This window comes from Daktulosphaira vitifoliae, unplaced genomic scaffold, assembly GCF_025091365.1.
Source record: "Daktulosphaira vitifoliae isolate Bord-2020 unplaced genomic scaffold, ASM2509136v1 Scaffold_1, whole genome shotgun sequence".
NCBI lineage: Eukaryota > Metazoa > Arthropoda > Insecta > Hemiptera > Phylloxeridae > Daktulosphaira > Daktulosphaira vitifoliae.
The window spans coordinates 17,863,839-17,886,532 of NW_026099572.1; the positions used below are offsets into that span (position 1 = coordinate 17,863,839).

The 22,694-nt window shown below is 27.5% G+C and overlaps 1 protein-coding gene across 3 annotated transcripts; it reads left to right on the forward strand.

The window, feature by feature from the left end:
* Nucleotides 1-239: 239 nt before the first annotated feature.
* Nucleotides 240-18,893, forward strand: LOC126903530 (uncharacterized). 3 transcript variants are annotated; one of them, XM_050681719.1, is made up of 7 exons: nt 240-613; nt 12,780-12,996; nt 13,116-13,329; nt 13,562-13,713; nt 14,364-14,953; nt 15,794-16,283; nt 18,608-18,893. In XM_050681719.1, the coding sequence occupies exons 2-7, from the start codon at nt 12,841-12,843 to the stop codon at nt 18,668-18,670; spliced, it is 1,665 nt and encodes a 554-aa protein (XP_050537676.1). In that variant the 5' UTR covers nt 240-613; nt 12,780-12,840; the 3' UTR covers nt 18,671-18,893. The 3 variants fall into 3 exon arrangements, with proteins under 3 accessions (XP_050537676.1, XP_050537693.1, XP_050537685.1); XM_050681736.1 differs by having other exon boundaries at nt 15,794-15,936; XM_050681728.1 differs by lacking the exon at nt 240-613 and adding an exon at nt 7,706-7,921.
* Nucleotides 18,894-22,694: the final 3,801 nt, after the last annotated feature.

Consider the following 22,694-nt stretch of genomic DNA (forward strand, 5'->3'; position numbering starts at 1 on the left):
AAAATTGTTTGATAATTTGAGACCTAAATTTAAATTTAAACCAAAACCAGGTGGCCTTATATTTTTACAACATCTGACGGATAACACAATGTCAGATGATACAAGGGGTGGTCAAAAGGTGATTGCGTTACTAAGGCGCATGGCTGATAGTGTGTGTGTGTAGTGCCACCGCTTTGCTATCGATGCGCTCCCGGACCAGGCGCCCATGCCGCGCGTACTCACGACGTCCCGCCACCGTTTGAGCCGTCAAAACGTATAGTAATCATTGCGAACCGAACGCGCCAAACGTACGACGCGATCCGACCGACAGAAGACGTGCTACGGACGTGTTTACCGTGTCGACAGTGAAGAGATGCGAATTTTTATTCCCCACATTTATGTAATCCGCACGTTTTAATTATAACTTAATTTTGCGTTTTGTTAAAATACAGTTCGCGTGATTTTATATGTGTACGCGAGTGTCAAGAGTGTTAACGCGTACAAAACGGACGAGCTCTCCACAGCATCAGAGTCGGCCGTTAAAGCAGTACAACTATTACACAGGAAAGGAGACAATAAATGCAGCGTTTGTAGGACAGGCATTTCTCGACAATGCGGAAAGTTCATTGATAAGGTCAATAATAAATATAATATGATCAAACAAATCACTAAACGTAGAAGTCAGTGTAATTCTCTGAATCAGAAACAACGCCCCCTTTTCACTAAGCTTTTAAAAATAATAATATTTGATCTGAAAAACTGTATAGGTCATATTTAAAAATCAACAACTTTTAATTTAAATGATAAAAAATTAAATAGATTAAAAAATGTCTTTAAGTTAAAGTAATTTTTACTCGTTATACTTACTCAAACAGTAGTTACCGATCTCAGAGTTGAATACAAAAAGAATGTTGCAACTTTTACTGTCAATTTCAATTTAGTTGACTAGTAAAAAATAATAACACAAATAGACGCAATGTTATTTTATAATTCATTTTTCAATTCAAGAATACTAAAAAATTATTTATACGTTTACAATTAGACCACGTCAAGTAGAATGAGTTTAGTTTGGTTGTCATGGCTATTAAAATACTAATAAAAACTAACGTATACGAATAAGTGATCGCATGGCAAAATATATACGTGATAACTAGTTCGATTAAAATTTTTCTTTAAAATAAAAACTAATAAATGTTTCTTTTTCTAATTATGTAAAACAGCACTTTTAAAAATGGGTCAACGCTTACAATTTAAATTCTAATAATTAAAGCCAATTACATTAGGTTGAAAATTTAAAATATAATTTATTCATATTACCACATACATTCAATTATTAGAACACCGTGTATTAACAATTCTGCTAGTTTGTAATAGTACATTTATCTCAAAATTTAAGTTTTTATTAATTATGGTAGATTTTTTAAAGCATTAACTATAGCTATTTATCTTTAATTCTTACACATTTCTGTTTCGCACGTTGCAGTTTATTGCACACAAATTCAAATATTCACAATAACACAAACCATATTGATTACCTCCAAACTTTCCACATCACTATCCAAATTATTGCTTCATTACAATTTTAAAATAAATTTACTTACAATGGTAGATAATTAATTATAAGGATTCTTACTAATTTTTTTAACTATTTAAACTNTATTGATTACCTCCAAACTTTCCACATCACTATCCAAATTATTGCTTCATTACAATTTTAAAATAAATTTACTTACAATGGTAAATAATTAATTATAAGGATTCTTACTAATTTTTTTAACTATTTAAACTCTACATTTTGCCAATCAATATGAAAATGATGTTATAATAACTAATGATTAAGAAATCCGGAGTAACGCTCAAATATAAACACTCAAAAATAGAAAAACATTTTATTTCTGTAATGTATTTTAAAATGTAAAAAAAAAACTTATTTTTTGATATACCATAATAACGTACTATTTAGCATAACATAAAATGGAACATAATTCAAGGTAATATGATAGCACACTCAAAAATTAATATTAGAACATAAAATATATTTGTATGGAATTTTGTTGGAGTAATTTAATTTTTTTTACATTCCACGGTTCAAACATCAAACTGCGATTTGATTTAAGCAGGTAAAAACGAGGTAGTCTAAACAAATTGACATTGAAGGGTGGCATTAATAAAAATTAATTTGGTTGAATGTTGTTTTAGTAATTGATACCATAAGTTCACGCAGCAAAGATATACCTTAAAGCTATTTAAAAACTAACGCATTAATACAAATCATATTATCTTCTAGCCATATTATACCTATTTGTATAAAACTTACATCATTGTGTTTATTTTGTACCGACTGTATTTACACTTTGAAGGGGTTAACGAACGATGGTTTATTTATATTGTTGTACCAAAAACCAGTTCCACCCGTGGCGTTAAGCTTATAATATGTAATTAACTTTATAATACACCTTTGGGAACCACAAAGAAGTAAATATGTATTAATTATCTCTGGGTTCTTTTCGAGTTTTGACCAGTAGTCATATGTGTCAAGAAAATTGAGTAATTAATTTTATTTTCCCGGTAAACCTTACCCTTTAATCTTGATATCCACATGCTTATTTTTTTTTCATATCAAATGAATATGATGGAAAACGAAAACTAAATACTCATAAAACCGAGTACCCATTTTATCATCAACATTCTGTGAGTACTTTTAGTGTTTTTTTGTGATGTCATATAACAAAACAGACATTATTCTTAAGGAATTGAATACTTGTGCATTCTTGTATTCAATTTTATATCAAAGCGCACATTCATTTTAATGAAATTCCTCAATAAGTTTTCAACAGAGTATCATTATTGTATTTTTACACGAGTGTGTTGTTTCTAAAAATATTTAACGTAGGACGTATGACGTTGTAATATTGCAATTTAATCATAGGGAAATGCATTTAAGCCGATCCCTCTAGCTTTGTAAGTTACACGATAAATTATTGTTATGCAATTTCTTGCTTAATTATATTAAAATAATTTTGAAAAATTTCATGCTAAAGAATCGATGAACCAATGAGTTTTCAAACGGTATCGCGTAATTCTGTTGTTTAGTGTGTGCTAACACAAAACAGAAACTTCATTGGATGTATATTGTAACTTATACACCATTCATCAAGTACAATACTTTTGTTTTATGTGATTATTATTAACCGTTCGTCTTTACATATAGCTATTATTTTTTCCACAACTCCTTCTCGTCATAACAATAAGACCACACGTACAGTGAATGAATACACGATGGCTGTGTGTTGTATCGAATGCGTTTAAAATATTTCTGGATAGTTAAATCAATACAACTTGCGTTGAACTTGAAAACCATCGAATTGTAGTGTTACACATTGAAATATTTGCACATAAAATAATAATAATATTTCGAGTTAAAAAGTAACGATAATTGTTGTTCTGCTTGATTGAGCCTATTTGACGTAATGACCTTGGTAATGTTTTAAGAGACTTTTAAAAAAACCGCCAAATTAGCAATTTTCACGTATGGATGATCTAAATCGTACTTTGTGCATCATAGTTGATAATGAATATTTCATATTCTTCCCGTTGTGAACTTCATGTATATATTAATTACAAACGACTGTATCTATTGTTTGCTATTTCTACACTGAAATGACATGAAAATAAATCATTCAAATAAGCTAATAAGTATGCACTAGTTTAGTTAATGTGTAAAGTACTTTATTTTTCTATCAATTTAATTTGTAACTTATATACCACTTTTTTCAATTTTCTAATTTATGTATAAATTTTTTCGTTTCAAAAATAACTGATCTGACAGTCGTGACTTGTTTTGTTTTCAATGTCTTTAAATTAATAATTTAATAATTAATCTTATTTTCGTTACACCAATTGAACTCAATTGTTGTGCAAATAAAAATTTTAAGATGACACGTTTGCTTATGAGTATCTTTTAATTTTAGACGTAGACTTAAAACTCTGGATACTTGAAAAAAACCGGTTAAACTAATATGTATCAAACTTAAACAAATTATTTGGTCAATTTATACGACTATGGTGAATGTCAATTAATAATTATGTAAATCAATAGACTATTGTTTTTTTTTTTTTTATTACATTATTATTCATAGCTGTTACATTGTATACAGTTTATTCAAATAAAGATATAATTACCAAAACACTATTATATCACGTAACTCTTGTATAATATAACAATTTCCAATAGGGAGTGAAAAAGAGTTCAACCTGACACCCAAAACGCATCATATTATACTATCATCACACCAATTCCATAACACACCGTGTTTGTAGTTAAAACAGCCACTTAAGGAACATTAAAAATATAACACACAATTCTCTTGTAAAGGTTATTTTATTTTGGAAACAGCCTAGTTAGACATTAGTCTGTTACCAAACTGTGCAAAACTATTCATATAAGATGTATACAGAACTAATTACAATACTCATTGTTCATACAAAAAATCGTTGTAATATTACTATAGTAAAATTAACAAACTATAAATAATAAAAAAAAAACATTACTACAACTTATCCAATGAGATAATGTAACAGTAAATTAAATTATAAATACATAAAGACTCACGACCTAATGTTTTGTGTTAAGAACGAAGATGTGACTAATTTAACTAACAAAGTTTTTCAGTGATGTAAACAAATTTTGTACAGTAAAAATAACTTATTTTCGAATAAGCCCGTTATTTAGTCGTAAATTAATCGTCAAGAATTCTCATTGAATTAACAGTATTAATGAAATGATTGTTTTGAATAGCTAGTCAGATTTAAATTCAAAAGAAATTCTTTTACAAGAAATAGTTACATACATACATATGGTTTTTGCAGTTTTCACTCTGTAAATAATTTTGTATTTTAATAATTACCTTTTTAAATTTAAACTTTAGTACCTATTAACATGGCTGATTGTTAGTTAGTAATAACCTTTTATCAAACAATAATCATTTAAAATTATATTATATTAAAATAATATTTTAATAAGTAATTAAACATCTATTATGATATCAAATAATTGTGTAATAAGAGAATAAGAAATAATCATTTTCCATAAAAACTGAGCCAAAATCTATTTGATAGTATCTAAATATGAATCTTAAATTTTATGTATATTGAATATTCTGCAATTATAAGCTACTAAGTTTAATAACTTCATCATAAAAATATGGATTTAACAATTGTGTATAACTTCCTTCGTTATTGTAGATGCATTATACTTTTGCTTGAAAAATTATTCTGTAGTTTAATATTATACTTCACAAATTTTGATAAAAAACTTGACGGAAATCTTCTTTACTATTTTATCCACATCTCTCTGCAAAAAAAAAAATCCGTTCATTTGAGGGGACTACGAATGTTTCCGTGGGTATTAAAGGTCCAACAACCCTCACACACAAACTACGTTTAAATGGTAAGCCATCAGCTTTAAAAAATCGTCATCAAAATATTAATTAGTGAGACAATTTGCTATCTCTAACCTTGAAGCTATTTTATTTGGTAGCTTACTGTTATCAGAGTTTTACTGTTTTAATTGTTCATTCCAACTTTGACACAACAAATTCACGAAATACATTATAATTTTATGAACCTCACTTCTAGCTAATAGTTAATAAAAATTATCAACAAAATTCATTAAACACATTAGAAATGTTGCTATGATAAAATTCATTGAAAACAAATTTAACATGAAAGATAGTAAAATTATAAAAGACTATTAAATTATTTATTTTTAAATATTCAAAATAAAAATACAATATGGAAGACTGACTAATTCCTCTAGTTATGTAACATGTTAAACAGATTAAGAATGCTATACAATATAGAGCGATACAATTTATTTGTTCAAATGTTTATTGAATTTTGTTAATAATTTGTTCGTATAGCGTTCACTGCGACGTTAATAAGCAGCGTGAGTGTAATTTCTTTTGCAGCGGTTGACACATTTTCATCCTTAATTGCTATTTGAACAGTGTTATAATGAATATTAGGTCTATTATTTCGGTAACTAGTGTGCGAATTTGCTTCAAAGCTCTCCGTTCCAATTTTCCTATTCCGTTGGTTTATTCAACGGGGGAATGAATTAACAGCCTTTTTATTAGTTAATAATTTACTAAATCATTATACTCATCCGGTATCCAACGTAACGTGAAAATAGTTCACTAATATTCTGATTTAATGTTTTCTATTTATTATTCTACAGCGTTGACAATATCTTCATAATTTATTTATATGCTTTGCCGAATCGAGTAAAATTTTACTTCAAATTTTAATTTAATTATAATTTACTATGTATATAGTATAATAAGAGTAATTAATAGATATAGTCACGTTTTATGAAAAACTAATTTTATCACACTTAGATGTCAAATTTGTGACTGTTGTGTCGTTAAAATTGTCCTGACAATAAATTTAACCATTTGTACGTTTTCCAATCAATAAGGTCGAAGTATAAAATGACCTAACAATTACCTCACTAGTAAATTATCTTGTGTAATTATTTTTCAATTATATAATAAATAAATGAATAATCATAAAACGTTTTTTANACCATTTGTACGTTTTCCAATCAATAAGGTCGAAGTATAAAATGACCTAACAATTACCTCACTAGTAAATTATCTTGTGTAATCATTTTTCAATTATATAATAAATAAATGAATAATCATAAAACGTTTTTTAATAAATTTCATTTAAAAATTTAATTGATTACAATATCTATCATATAATTCTTAATTATAATACTCAGGGGTGTAATTGAGAGGGGATAACAGTGGTACATCACCATAAAAAAATTATTTTCATAATGAAAATACTATTGTTTTTGTTTGGAGGTATAAGAGAAAATTTTTTTATGTAGATTCCTCTCACCAGAACAAAACACAAATTACGCTACTGATAATACTTTAATTATTGAATAAATTCTGAGAAGAAAGTTTAAAAAAAATGATATTGTAAAGAAAATATATACAACGACATCCATGAATTTTACTTTAAATATCCAATAATATTGTTAATAACTAATCAAAGTAAAATTTTACAAAACAGACATAAATTTTACTTGTTTTTAAAATATTTACCTTTATCTATTGGTTGTAAAATAATTTAACTGAAATTTAAAGTTTAGTATCTGTCAGTAAACGATCTAAATATAAAAATAAATTAAGTAACTCTATTTATTTGCCTTAGAGAATAATAATATCAATAAAGAAAAATTGAAAAACAAGATTCAAAAATGTTAATGAATGTAAAATTAATATTCTTTAGTCTATGTTGCAATTAATGAATTTACTATAGCATAAAATTTTTAAAAAAATTTAGGTCTTTAGGCTGTTAATGAATTTAAATGCTATTTTACTAAATTTTTCAATTATTTACACTTTTTACAGCACAAATAAAAACAATGAAATACAAATAATGGAATTCAACAATTCGATGAATAGTTTTAGTTGTAGTAGTTTCAATATTCCAAAAAGCCCATCAATATATTACCTATAAATATTGGATTTCGTTAACTATAAGTGGGTTTTATTACTATTAAAGACAGTATAAATAGTCATAATATAACAGGCTCAATAATAACTATACAGTGATATTAAATAGGTAGGTAAGGTGATATAGTAATATCGATAGATTAACCATAATGAAACATTTCGCTGATAAAGTCGACCAGGGAGATAATAGTTGTCCACGACGGTTGTAAATAATAATCCTTCAGCGTTGCGGTGCTTGCCACGAGTGTACTTTAAGTTGTCAGTTTTTATTCTAGTAACATCTATTTACCAAGAGCGACAAAATTTTAATCTATATTTTTATCTAATTTCGAGAAAAAAAATTTTTTTGTATTTTTTCACCATTTTTAAGAAAATACCAAGTTACAAGTCAAAAAGAATTTAAAAAATTTCAGGTATGTTCTGAACTTAAAAGTAATAATAAAAAAAACTATTCAAAAAACTTATTTCAACTGTCTTTGATTTTATTATAATTTGTAATTAATTATGTACCTAAAGCCAATTATAACTCGTACGTGTTCTATATATAGTCAGTGCTCATTTGAAATGAAGTTTACGTTTCAAAATTACAATATAATTATACCCTCTTCATAGATAAATTGTTTTTAATTGCTTGTTTTTCATAAATATCAAATATTAACATTGTCGTTTGTCATTTTCGTTCGGCGTTATTTCTACGATTTAAAATTATTGATATGCTAACGATTTACACGTACACATTGACTAATCGTACAAATAAATAATTGAACGTTGCTTTCCTTAAATTATACAATTTCTACTTTTACATACGATAACATTAACGATCATTTAGATAAATACGCTTTTTTATCATTTTTCAATTATTATTCTCTTCCGAATCTAATTCATCTATTTTTTCTAAAACATCGGTACATATTAATTATATACATTTGCTGCAATTTCTTTCAACTATTACATCGTATTATTGTTCAGATGACCTTTTAAGTGTAAATCTTCTAATCTTAATTCAAACAAATTTTATACGTTATCGATAATTTAAATTTAGATGAATGACTCGTTTTGTTGTCCTATAAGGTTAATAACTCAAAGGCCATGGTTTAATTTTAGTAGTAATATTGTATGCTGTGTATAAAAATATTGTATATTCATTCAATTATATCAATACAATGGTACTTTACTATTGTTCTTTAAGGTTTGATTTTAAAATTACACCTTCTTTATATAATATACTCTTAAACAAGATTGTAAAACGTTAAAAATGAAAATTCAGCAAACAAATGATTGATAATATTTTTACACTCTTTAGATTAAAAGATTTTTACTCTTAATAGTGTACAAAATAGGTGACAGTGTGACCGTACGGTAACGAGGCAGTGTCTAATACACACTGTTACGGATGTAAGACTCGGCCCCGGGCGTCTTCATTTGTTGAACGAGAGATCAGTTCAGTAATTGGAGTCGTTATACCCATCTCCAGTGATGGACTAAATATCCGCCTGGAGTATTAAAGGAAAAGAAACCTCCTCTTTGGAGGAGCCCTCAATAGACAGTAAAAAGTAAGCAAAAGCACTTCGAAGCTTACACTTAAAATTGACTCTCATTAAACTGTCCAGTTAATATTATTTGTATTTCTGAAGCTTTCAAGAATAATTTTATTACTACCATATATTTACTTCGTTAATAGCATTTCCGTGGTATTTTCTACACCGCAATTTGTGGTTTTCATATACTCTGTAAAAAGTTTGTCCCTTTCTCGAAAAATAGATATAAATGTAGAAATTTTACTATTATGTAATCAGAAAATACCAAACTTGGTTGATGTGATACCAGGTTATGTTTAATCAATTTGGGGAGATGTCGGTAATGACACCCATCTGAGGACATTGATCTATAAAATTTTAAATAATTACTGTAGAAAAACAAATCTTACTAAATTTTGTATAGATTTTGCTAAATAATAGGAAATAATTATAATTACGTAATATTAATTTACAGTCAATTAAATAATAAGTGTATTACCTTCGCTAAAGGGTTATACCGCCTAACAAAAATTTAATGCCGTTTACTTTACTGTTTTCAAAAAACTAGTCATATATATTTAACTATATCTAAAAAAATTTTAATTAATTTTTCATATACTTACTTAATTTAATATTGTTATCAAATGAAAGGTTCAAGTTGCACAAAACTGATATTTATTTTATATTTTCAATAAAAGTTTTTAATAAATAGTAATTCAAATTAATGAAAAATAATGATATAATAATTTCTTATAAAAACTAAAGAATTAACAACAAATAATTTTTTCATTAGAAAAATAATCTTCTGGTAAGATAATCACTTTTATAAAATACGATTATTAAAAATAAAATATCATAAAATAAATAGAAAATACTATTCTTTATAAAAAATATACTTATTTATAGTAAATCAACATAAAAACACAAATAGATATTTTTTTTTCTAGCCAGCCTTTTGGTAAACATTTTCAAATAATTAAAAATTATATCGCAGTTTCAAGTACTAAAGTAACATACATAAATCTTGTAGTTTTTGTTTCCAAAACATTCTTTGTGAGCACATTTTTAGTACAGACCACCATATTTATACGATATATCAGTTTTTTTATACACCATTTAGGATTCAAAGAAAATCTTTGAACATTTTTCATGTCGTCTAATACTAGTAACCATGAGCAGCATTACCCTATTATACAATTCAAAAAAATTAATTTTATCAAGCACTTAATTATAATATATTACATATATTTTTTTTTTATATATATATTAAATAATAATATCATATTAAAGATTATATATTTGGCTATCATACAATACTAAAACTTTTGAAATTAAATGAAAGTCAACCTTAATTTCAATATTGAAATATTACATCAGATACCACTAAAAAAACCCAGCACAGGGGGGTCGCGGCACAGTGGTGACGTGGCATAGTTGGATCAAGTATAATCTGACAGTGATTTAAATCACTATAAAAAAAAACGCTTCGATGCAAATCTTTAGATAGTGTTTAATTTTAAAAAAATTGGTGTTTTATTCCAAAAGCGCTACTTAATCTGCTGGTTCCTTATTAATATCTCGATTAAGATAAAGTATGTCGAATGAAAAAGGGTTTATTAAAAAATATTATTTCTCATAAAAAAATTGTGTGGATCCATAAACTTTTCAATAAGTTATAGCATTATAAAGTTAAAAATATAAAAAAGAATTTTTTTACAAAAATCGTATTTTTTTTATTAAGTTTAATGTCTGTTTTCACCATGAAGATAAAATAAAGTCCGAAATTTTTTTTTACCATTATAAAGTATATTACATTAGCTTTAATTTAAGATATATATAAAAGTGTCAGACTTTCCGGAACATTTTCAAAAGTCAAGTAGAAAGAGTTAATTTTTTGTGAAAAAGTTGTCATATTAAATCCCCCTTTATGGCCAGGTAAAGGGTCAGATTTATAAAAAAATTATACCATATGAAAGGTAATGATATTATGCATGTATATAATATATATATATATATTGGTTTGGTTATTTTTAAAAAAGTTATGGCAATTTTTAGTAAAAAAATTGAAAAAATTTCGAAAATTAGCGATTTTTAAATTTATAATTTTTTTGTAGGTTTCCCCCATTTACGGGAACGAGGGAAATTTTTTCAATTTTTAAGGGTAATGTCTTCGACTAGATACGATTTGTGATCTTTTGACGTATCGTTGAAAGAAATCCGTTCGGTGAGAGCTGAGAAAAAGTGGTAACAGACACAAAAAAAAAATAATAATAAAATAAAAAAAAAAAACACATCATAGTAAAACCAATACCTTCTCAGCTTCGTATCGAAGCTAAAAATATTTTGTAGTGAGAAACGTTAACAACTTTGTATTGATATAGATTAATTCTAAAGAGTTTATAGAAACATTTTATGAACATTTGCCTGAATTATGTTACTAATTACCTCATATCTTCACTAAAACTTATTTTAATTTTAATTTAAGGATATATAACAATATCAAGTAAAGTTTTATGATATCTACCTTTTACTATTATGCTAAAAAAAATTTTTTTTACATACTTAAAAATTTGAATTATTATAAAAATAATATTTATAGAGTAATCTTAAAAAGGCTTAAACTTTCTCTCTTTGAAAAATAATACTTATAACAACAAGAATTTGTCAAAACAGATACACAAAAGTTTAAACACAGTTATCAAAAATCAATTGGTATTTGTAATAATCGACAAAATTGTTGTATTGGCATTTTTTAGAGATATTCCAATAAATTTTGTATATATTCAATCTATTAGGATTATAAATAACGTTATAATATTTTATAATAACTATTATTCAGTGTTTATACGATGTAGTGTTATCTAACACAAAATACTACGTCTATAATAAACAATAGTATTCTTCTGGAATGGTAATTTTGATGCTATGGAAAAGAAAGGAGAGGGAAAAGCGTTTTTTTTAATTGGTGCTGTTGTCGGATAGTTTATGAAGACATCAACAGAGTTGTAATGTCAAACGTTTAATTCGTCATGGAACGGTTAACACGCGGCTACATATGCACGTCTTGCAGTTTTTACTAGATATCGAGAGTACTCAAAATAAAAAAAAATTCGAATAATATGCTCAACATTTCAATAACGCGGCTACTGGTATAGAGCGCCATACCGGCTATGAGTATTATTTTCACCTACTATATAAAAACATAAATATTGTTTCGAAGGAAAAACATAACCGGAAACAAAATTGAATCATTAACCGTGACGGAAAGCGAATTGTTGAATGAAAACTGACAACAGGGAATGTAGGTAATAAAAACTGCACCGGTGTCTCTCAATGTCAGGAGGTCCCATTTACATTATTATCATTAACCTTCAGAAAATTTTTGCTTCGAAGCACCGCTTAATGATATGCAGTCGATATTGTTACCACAAATGAAAATTGTTTGACTTCAACTGGGTATTTACAAATTTGAGAGTTGACCAGTCTGACTTTGGGGTTAAACGAGCATATGACACGTCCCTATTATTATTGTAATTGCGCCATGTCAACCCAACTAATGTACTTGTGTACTATTAATAAACAGTTAAATGCTTCTAATTTACACATTTTACTCGTGTAATATTTTAACTCGATATGTATTTCCTAATTATTTCTAAAGAAAGAGATATTTTTTCTAGTGTATTCAACAAGAGTGTTTTTAATGCGACAGTAAAATGAAAACTTCGGTAACATAAATATTTTCTACTTTGCGTAGATATCAATCAAAACAGAACGGATACGAAATCGTAACATAGTAAAATTATATAGATGACTTGATGTGCTTAAGCTGGACCCAAACATGCACCGCCATACACCTGCTGTGGAGTGTGCTTTACATAAGTGTAGGCGCCATTCAAATAGTAGCAGGAATATTCTTCTTGGTCACAGTGCCTGTCCTCGTGATCGGATCCAGCATATGGACAGGGTCATGGGTAAGTTTAGGGAAGTTTAACACACATATTGTTTTAATTAATTTACAGTAATTGTAAGTAGTTGAATTTCGATATTTCTTTGTAGTAAAATTATTTCATTGGTCGTTTTTATTCCGCAGAACATTTTCTTTGGCGTCGCAGGAGCAGTTTTCTCGTGTGTGGGCAACTGGACCAGAGCCAAACAACGCGGCCTTTTGTTCATGACCGTTTCCATTCTTGTCGCAAACCTCATCAACCTCTTAGTTCTAGAAATCGGAGAATGGAGATACTTGACATCACAATCGGCCAAAAACATCATGTTAGTGAGGGATATGAAAACAATAGTGTTATACGGTAAATGACGAAATATATTCAAATAGTAATATTCAACTATGTATTAATGAATATGTAATAATGTTGTCGTTTTGCTTTTTATTATTAGAAATAGTTGTGGGTGTACAAAATAACAACAGACAATTTGTGTCGATGAAGCATCATTTGTGACTAGTCTAATTATTTTGAAACTCGATATTGAAATATGATATTTTATGTGTTTTATTGAACTTCCTTTTTCTCTTTCCCACAGCTCGTTACACGACCAGTATAAGCACAATAACAGGCATAATCGGTGCGTTCCTCGACTCGCAAATAACATTCTGCTGCATACAGCGCAAAGATAAAACACAGCAAACCATAGAACCAGAAAGAAACTCTGATGCCGATTACATCATCCCCAGGGTACGTTAGAATAAACATTCGAGTACGGATAAACATGACGAAAAAATATTTTCATCCATCACTAAATTTAACAATTAGTAATTTATTTACGGTTTCCTTGAATTACGATCATAATTTGAACAATAAAAAATATAAATTTTGCTTATTTTGAATTTAACACTTCTCACCTTAATTATTCGTTGTGTATTGTGCATTATTCAACGATTATTTATTGTTACTCGACTATAAAGAACTAATTAGTCGCGTTTTCTAGAACTCTTAACCAAAATATTATTGGTAGACATGCGATACTAGGTGAATTATTCAAATGTAAACGTCATCTAGGATACGTTAAATTTCACCGGAAACTGTCAATTGAAATAATTAACAAATTCTTATTTCCGATCATTTTCTTTACGTAATTAAAAAATTACGATGTAGACGATCGCATGAAAAGCAGTTAAACGTATATATTTTTCAAAAATAATATACTGTTACTTGAAAATAGTTTTGTAGTAATTTAAATAAAATAATTTAGTATGTAATTAGTTTTAGATATTTTATTTTAAGAGACGGTATTTTCAAATAGATCATACTTAAAAATTGTAGGAATCTTTTGAAACTTGACATTTTTTCATGAAATCTATAGAATTGCAATTTGAATTTTTTAGGCAAAATCCGATGGTGTGATCAGACAGGACAGCATTGGAGTTAAAGTGCCTGCCGAAAGTAATTATGGACGGTCGTGGGTGTTCGAAGCAGACGGCACGGGTGGCCCGGGTAACGCGTATGTGTCTACTGAATCATTAAGTGCCAACGACAACATGCAAAGGCCTCAAAGTATCACTGGCCGAACAGTGACGCTGAAACGTAAACCGAAGCCTGTGACACCCGTGGTGATTGTCGAAGTGGACGGCACCGGTAATCGACCGACGCAACTTATGACTAGCTTTTCAAGGACACCATCGCCCGTGGGTTTGTCGGAGAGCTCGTCGCAGGATTCGATGGCTGCCAGTGGCGTAGCAGCAGTTCCTATTTACGAATGCTTGGAAAAATTGACCGAGCCATCCGTATATCGATCTCGATTGAACACTGCCCTGTCGGTCGGCACACCTGACTCACCTGTCGACCGACCTCCCCGTAGTTTATCACCTAAACCGCCTCCAGCCGCCGAACCCGTACAGTACGCATCACTAATGGAAGAACTGCAAAAAACTATTGGCAACCGGTTGTCCAAACATATAGAATCTAGTGACGAAAGGTTAGATTGGATCATAATAATTTAACTTTATTCAGATGATTATGAAAACGTCAAATTAAATATTATTATTAAATTTTCTTATACAACGACTAATCAAGTAGCTTGTGTCTTCAGTAGGTCGGCTTAAAGCTTTACTGCCGCCTTTTAAGAAATATGTAATTCCATGCAATGTACAAGTCGTTTAGGTCATCAAAAATAACCGTACTGTTCTTGTTGTTTTTAGCTTCTTATAGTAATGAATTTACGTCGTTTGCCACCAACTATTATTTTTTAAATACTTACACGAGAAACGATAATTAGTTATTACCCGCACAAATTAACATTCACAGAAAAATTCATTGTAGATCTTTACTCGATAACATGACCTTGATGGAGTATTTTACTTATAGTTTGACGTTATTAAAATTTACTTTTTTATGGGAATTACTTTGGCGACCTTTACTTTACAATAACTGTCAATAAACTGTTTATTGAGCGATTATTTATTTCGCGTATTGGAGATAACAAAATTGTAGTTATTGCGTACTCGGACATTTATAAATAATAGAATTAATGTACATTTATCAATAATCTTTATCAGCATCTGCATATAATATAAGTCTATTTTCATTTATGAATAATATTCGTAAACCGTATGATATGACGTAATTATCTGATGTAAAGTAGTACATTTGTTTATTTTTATTTTTGTTGATAGTTTTTAACTGAGTTAGTTATTCTAGTGAAGTAATTCAAAAGCATTTCATATTCGGTCTAATGTTTACTGCGATTAATTTAAATAGTTTAAATAAGATGAGCTCTTGCAAAGGTATTAATGCACATTATTGTGATGCGTTTTAGATTTAGTGCTGAACTGGACGACGTGCTCAAAGACATTCAAGACTTGGAATCGCCGACGGATGACCGTAGTGCGGAACGAACCGACGAGAGCAGCGACAGCGATGCGGCCAGCATGAAAACCACCAAGACAGTAATACTAAACGGTAAGCAGCAACATTCCGACGATCTAGGTTATGTATCGATGCGACAGGATAGCGCGCACCTCTTGAGCGTGTACGACAGGGTTGATTGTCAAAATGAAATTCCAGAAGGGAACAACGAGTTCCCAATTGAAACCAACAACAACACCATAGGGTTAGTAGGCAATGGGATCAAGTCGTCCAACGCTAAGGGTTGGAAAATATTGTCCATGATGCTCAAACGTAAGCAACGAACATTGCTACCACTACCACCCGAAATCGAAGCGACAATTGTCAAGTCCGAATGTCTGGCATACTTATCGGACAAGGAGTTGGTCGAACGGTACAATCGTAACAAAATGGTGCATAGGGTAAGCCGCCGTCACATAAAGCTACAGTGCTAATGGTGGTCAAAGTTAATGGTGACGGTGCATGTTTATAGCAGGGTTATATAGTTATTGCCTTTCGGAATCGTTTTGGTGTAACTTTATTGAGCCTTTTCAACGCTTTTATACAAATTACTCCATTATTTTTATGGCTAATAATTAAATTATTTTTATACGAATGAATGTTTTTATACTTGGGGTAATTAACATTTAACATTAATATCAAATAAGATAAAATTATATAAATAACAATTATTTTAGCTTATTTTTTTATAGTTTAATAATTTAAAAAAGTTTATTACTAATAGGGTACTATTATCGTAAGAGTGCAGTTGGTAAAAGATAACTTCAAAATGAAGAATATAAAAGATGAACATATTGATAAATTTTCATACTGTGTGTGATATCCTTCACGCTATGTACATTTTTGTATCCATAATTCATTATACTGTTTCTTAAAACTAAATTTTATATTTTTAACACAGCATAATGAAATTAAACTTTCATGGTCAAATAACATATTATGATTTGGAAATAGACTTGGACAATTAACTTTCAATATCAATAGAGACCATACCAATGATATTTATGAAATTTTGTCAAAATAATTTTTTGTAATAATAATAAAATTTAATATAAAACTTAAACAAAGTTATCTTAAAACTACCTATTAAAAGTACAATGCTATTTTATTGGTAGAAAACTTATAGCCGCTCTTTATGCATATATTTTTAATACATACATTTTGGATTTATATAAATTGCGTCAAACGCTTTTTTAATATCTTTTTAAACTGACCTAATTAGTAAAGAAACTGTTATCATACAGATGTGCAAATTTTAACAAACAAAATATTTTGTGTTGGAGACTATTACAATGGTATTTATAATGAAATACACAATGTGTTGGGTTTGGTTTGTATTATACTGCGTTATCATGGTCATGGTGGCCTATGCGGTCTACAGAATCTCATTTAGTCATTTAATTTTCTATGTCAAACATCAATTATTTTTTAATTCATGTAACACTTGAAAACTCTTGGATTCATCAATGAAAATAATAAACCTCAAAGATAAAATTTTGCCTTGTAATAACCTAAAAATAATAACAATTATAATTAGTAAACAGCTTGGACATAGGTAGCTATGACATTAGCTTTAAATATTTAACCGGTATCGAACTCAAAAAACTAACATATTTTAGGATCAACGCTGAAAATTCGAATTAAAAATTGCATTACTGTAAAAACATTTAGGTATAATTATTGTTATTAGTTTAAACATTCCTTTTATGTTATGTATATTTTAATTAAGATAAATAATACTAATTTAAAATACATTTAAAAAACAGCATTAACAATAATTGCAAGTGTTGCATGCTTTAAATTTTATACGAGTGTGGATACAAGCGGATGCATAGAAACAACGCTCCTTCAAATATAGAATTTTTATATAAAGTTATTTTTAGAAAGTTTCATTATGTCAAAAATAACAAACCCTTTCTTAAAAAAAATTATTTTGGATCTACATTTGTTCCTTTATGTATTTTTTAATCTAAAATAAACATAAATTGTAGCTATACTCTTCTTCGGGTGTAAATCAATAAAAATAAAAATAAAATTCGATATTAATTAAAATATACAAGGTGTTTAGTAAGTAAGATAACAGGTTAGTTGTTACAAACAATAGAAACAATAGAATTCAGGGTTGTTTCGTTTCAAACAGTGTATTAAATATGTTTAAAACATCAAAAATGTCAAAATTTACTCATGGGATGTTTTTAATTATTTATTAATGTTTTAAACAGTTTTTTTTTTTTTATATGTTGTTTAGAAACTCTGATTGAAACTTATTTTCTTACTTATTGATCACCTATATAGTATATATGATAAATTCTATTATAAATGTTTTTCAAACATCGACTACTAAATTAAATTAATATTAAATTGATATAATTTTTTTTTTTTAATTTTTATTTTCTAGTAAAAATGTGATGTACATGTTTTTTAGTTAATTTACCATTTTTATACTGATCACTGTGGACTTAACTTTTGTATAATTATTGACAGTGTGCAAACTGAGAAAATTAAATAAAATAATTAAGGCTTGATGTAACCTTTTTATGAAACAATTCATATCGTTCAATTTTATGTAGCTTATGCTAAGTAATAATAATAATTGAAATGTATCCAATTTTTTTTTAATTGAATGAAATAGTTTGGCGATATCATAGCTTATATGAAAAAATTAAATTAAATGTGAAATTTGAAATAGACAATGTGAATTTTTATGAAATTAATTTTGTTATAGCAAATCGAAGAAAAAGTTTGGAAACAAATTAATGGCGCTTCGGTGACTGATTCTCCTTGTTGACCAGCAGCAATTCAAAATAAATCCAAAATGTAGCTCAGTGGGTCATTTTTTCAAATTAAATATTTATCTTGAATATTATATACTATAGTAATTTAATTTTGATATTTTATTCGGTCAGTTTCACAGTGATCCCATCTTCTTTAAAAGTCTTTACATAATCAAGAGATATTTATATAATATGTAATGAATTATAACCACTTAATTTATCTTTTTACGTACATTGTTACATATATACCTAACAATATTATTTCATTTATATTTATATATATATTCCTTGTAACCTACCGAAGAACAATTTATTTTTGTTATAATAATGATGTACATTATTAATTTTAATTTTTCCATTATTTATATCCAACCTAATATTTAAATTAATTATATTATACAATATGTTCTAATGAGTGTTAAGTTTTATAAATGTTGTTCAATTTCGGAAAGTTGTGTTCGGAAAATAGGCATTTTAGATAGACTATGTATAAGTAACTAATAATTATTAATATTACCCAATTTCTCGGCTAATGAAATTAAATATAAAATTGATTACTTATCTCTATTATTAGAAAATATTATTTTATTTCATTTTTATATAGTTATATATATATATTTATTTATTTATCTATAATTTTACTATATTAAAAAATTCGTTATTTATTTTTGACTGTGATTTTGATGTTTATCTAAATGATGTTAGGTTTATCTTATATTATGTGTATAAATGTAAAATCAATTTGTTTTCTTAGAAAACTATGAACATAAAAATTAAAGAAAAATTAAAAATAGCTATTATGTATATTTATTTTTAAAAAAATGTATTAACTTTATAAATTTGTCTTCTTTTGCATTTGTAGAAATTATATAGAAAGCGATTTCTCATAAAAATCAACAACCGACAAAAAGAAAAATTCTTAATTTCATAAATGACTATATCATATGTTCAGCAAATCATACTACAGAAAATGTAGAGACCATTATAGCACAATTAATGGAATAAAATTTGTTTAAATCTCAGTATGCTTAAATTTATTAGAAGTGCTTATTGTCACGGATTATATCAAAAAATTATAGACAAATTTCTATAACACAAGTCTTAAAGTCTTGAGTGTTGTGAATTTAAGTCATATTAACGCGTGCCCGCAAATAATTACATTTAACCTTATAATGCGTTCTATGAAGCTTTATATTGAATTTTATCAAATTCATATGTTTTAATGTTACATGCAAATAACTATAAAAATAATACAAAAGATTGCAGACTAAAATGTTTAATCAAAGTTGGGCGTTGTACAAGGGTACCCGCAGAAAAATATCCCAAAAATGTAAAAATTAATGATAAAAATTTAATTTATTAGGATAATTACACACACCACAAGAGCATATTTTTAGAGGATAGAAAGGCCCGAGCGCCATTCTCTAACTAATTTCACGCGATAACTTATTAAATGTATAATACTTTCAAAAAGATTATGAACAAGAAAAAAAACTCCAGCACAGTGGGGACGTAGCATAGTTAGATCCAGCGATTAAAATCACTATCATAAAAAACGCTTCGATGCAAATCTGTAGATAGTATTTAATTAAAAAAAACTGGTAGATTATTCCAAAAGGAACATGATATCCTATAACCTAATTTATATCCCGATTACAAGTTTTATGATTTATAAGTGTAATATATGTATAAATATTTATTACAACAATTAAATATAGTATGATATTGATATTTAATAATTTAGTAAAAAAATCGTATTTTTTTTATTAACTTTGATGTCCGTTTTTACTATGAAAACAAAATTAAGTCCAATTTTTTTTTTTCATATTTAAGTATATTATATAAACTTTAATTTAAAATATATATATAAGTGTCAGTATTTCCGGAACTCTTTCAAAGATTAAGTTGAAAAAGTTAATTTATACAAAAATTTATATTAATTTGGTCATTATTGAAAAAGTTATGGCAGTTTTAAGTAAAAAAAATGAAAAAATGTTGAAAATTAGTGATTCTTAAATTTGTAATTTTTTTTGGAGATTTCCCCCATTTACGGGGAACGAGGATAATTTTTTCAATTTTTGAGGGTAATGTCTTATACTAGATACGATTTGTAATCTTTTGACGTATCGCTAAAAAAAATTGGTTCTATGAGAACTGAGAAAAAGTGATAACAGATACAAAACAAAAAAAAAATAATAATTAAAAACATATCATAATAAAATTTATACCTTCTCAGTTTCTCATTGAAGCAAAAAGTATGTATTATAAAATTCCTCCGAAAAAATATTTTTAATTCGCGCTTGCCATACCCCTAATTGTAGCCTAAAAACAATCAATATCTTTATTACATAATACATTATTTACTTTATTAGGGACAAGGGGTGCAATGACATCTTCTGACTTTTGTCAATGAAATATACAAGTATTATCACAATATAAAGTAGGGGAAATGTTAAAATTATGTATGCTTAGCGTAATTTATAATCGTCCGCACCCAGAGAAAAAACTCGATCTATATAATAAATTCATTGTTCAATTTGATAAAAATATCATTACTATTGAAACTATGATATATTTATCAATACGATAATTTTTTTTCTTGTCTTAATTTATAAGAATAATTAATTTGTTCGTATTAATAAAACATTATCATAAACCCTTGATAAAATTTCTCTATTAAAATTGATTGAGGTTTTTCTTTGGGTGCGTGTAAAAGTTTTGATAAAGATTATCTTCTTAATTTGTTTATTAGATTCAGAATTTTTTCTACAATTTTTAATTGTTTAAAGAATCTTTATCGAAAAAATCATTAAAAAGTATAAAATTGTCTACATTAAAGCATTTATAATTTGAATGTGTAAATTTAATTATTTAGGTCATAATCATAGCATAACTTGAATATTTTACACAATTACTTTCACATATTATATACGTATTGTATATTATTCACATGTATATATTTCCAGGTTTGATAGCTTCTATTACTACTGTTCCGGCGAAACAATAATAAATGAAGATGTGATTGGTTGAAAGATGTTAACTGACAATTTAAAAACTTCTACAGAGAAAATTTTAGTCAATATTTATTAAATTATTTGGAACTTTTAATTTTTAATAAACTTATATTTAACTATTGTTCGATACACATCGGTCTAATATGCTGTCGAGAAATTGTGATGTGATTATTTATGCTATCGTTGTGTTACATCGAGTTGTCGATCTTCTCTCTATGTCTGCATTATTGCCGCCATCTTAACGTTTCTTCAGCTATAAGCTCTATGGCGTTTGCGAGCCAGTAATTTTGTATTCGCTTTGTTGTAAAAGAAAAATATTACCTTTGCGATTGTCGCACCCTTGTGCTCTTAGTATCGCCGTTGGATCTAAATATTTTCTGAAATACATAACAGTACCGTTCACAGCATATTGTACACATTGGTCAGCTATTTGCATTCGACTTCAATTAATTCTTTCAATATTCAACATTATCACCGCCGTTTCAATTATCCAAAAGTATAGACTTACTCACTTGGTGTATATAAGATTTTATATTTCTTGTATAATATATTTAATTGTTATAATTATACATTATAAAATTCATTCTACATTCAAACATATAGTCCACTCATCTTATTTCTTATCCTCGACATAGCTAAAGACTTAGGACAAAATAAAACCACGAACGTTAACGAACCCGCGTGAATACCATCGGGCGCTGCGGCGTTCATACAATTGTAATATTTTCAATAATTACTTCATCTATTTAATTAATCACTATGTTATTGAACACTTTCATACACTCATCCTTTATAATATATGTATATATATATTTAAATAGATATCTTTTATTATTTTTTACTACTTAAGTTGAGTAACGTAAATTCAATTTTTTTTTCGAGGATGTAAAAATTTAAATAAATGAGTTTACGTCTAGTACCACAGAAAAAAGAATTTTTTTCCTTCCTTTTACTTTTTTTTATTTATCTGGAAGGCACCTCAACTATTTAGGAGACACTTGTCATTGAAGTGTAAATTTTATAA

Excerpts from the sequence above, each read along its gene's own strand:
- LOC126903530 (XM_050681719.1), top strand. The coding sequence starts at position 12,841 with ATGTGCTTAAGCTGGACCCAAACATGCACCGCCATACACCTGCTGTGG. Across the intron at positions 13,714-14,363 it reads CCGATTACATCATCCCCAGG|GCAAAATCCGATGGTGTGAT; the intron begins GTACGTTAGAAT and ends TGAATTTTTTAG. Across the intron at positions 16,284-18,607 it reads GTAACAAAATGGTGCATAGG|CAAATCGAAGAAAAAGTTTG; the intron begins GTAAGCCGCCGT and ends ATTTTGTTATAG.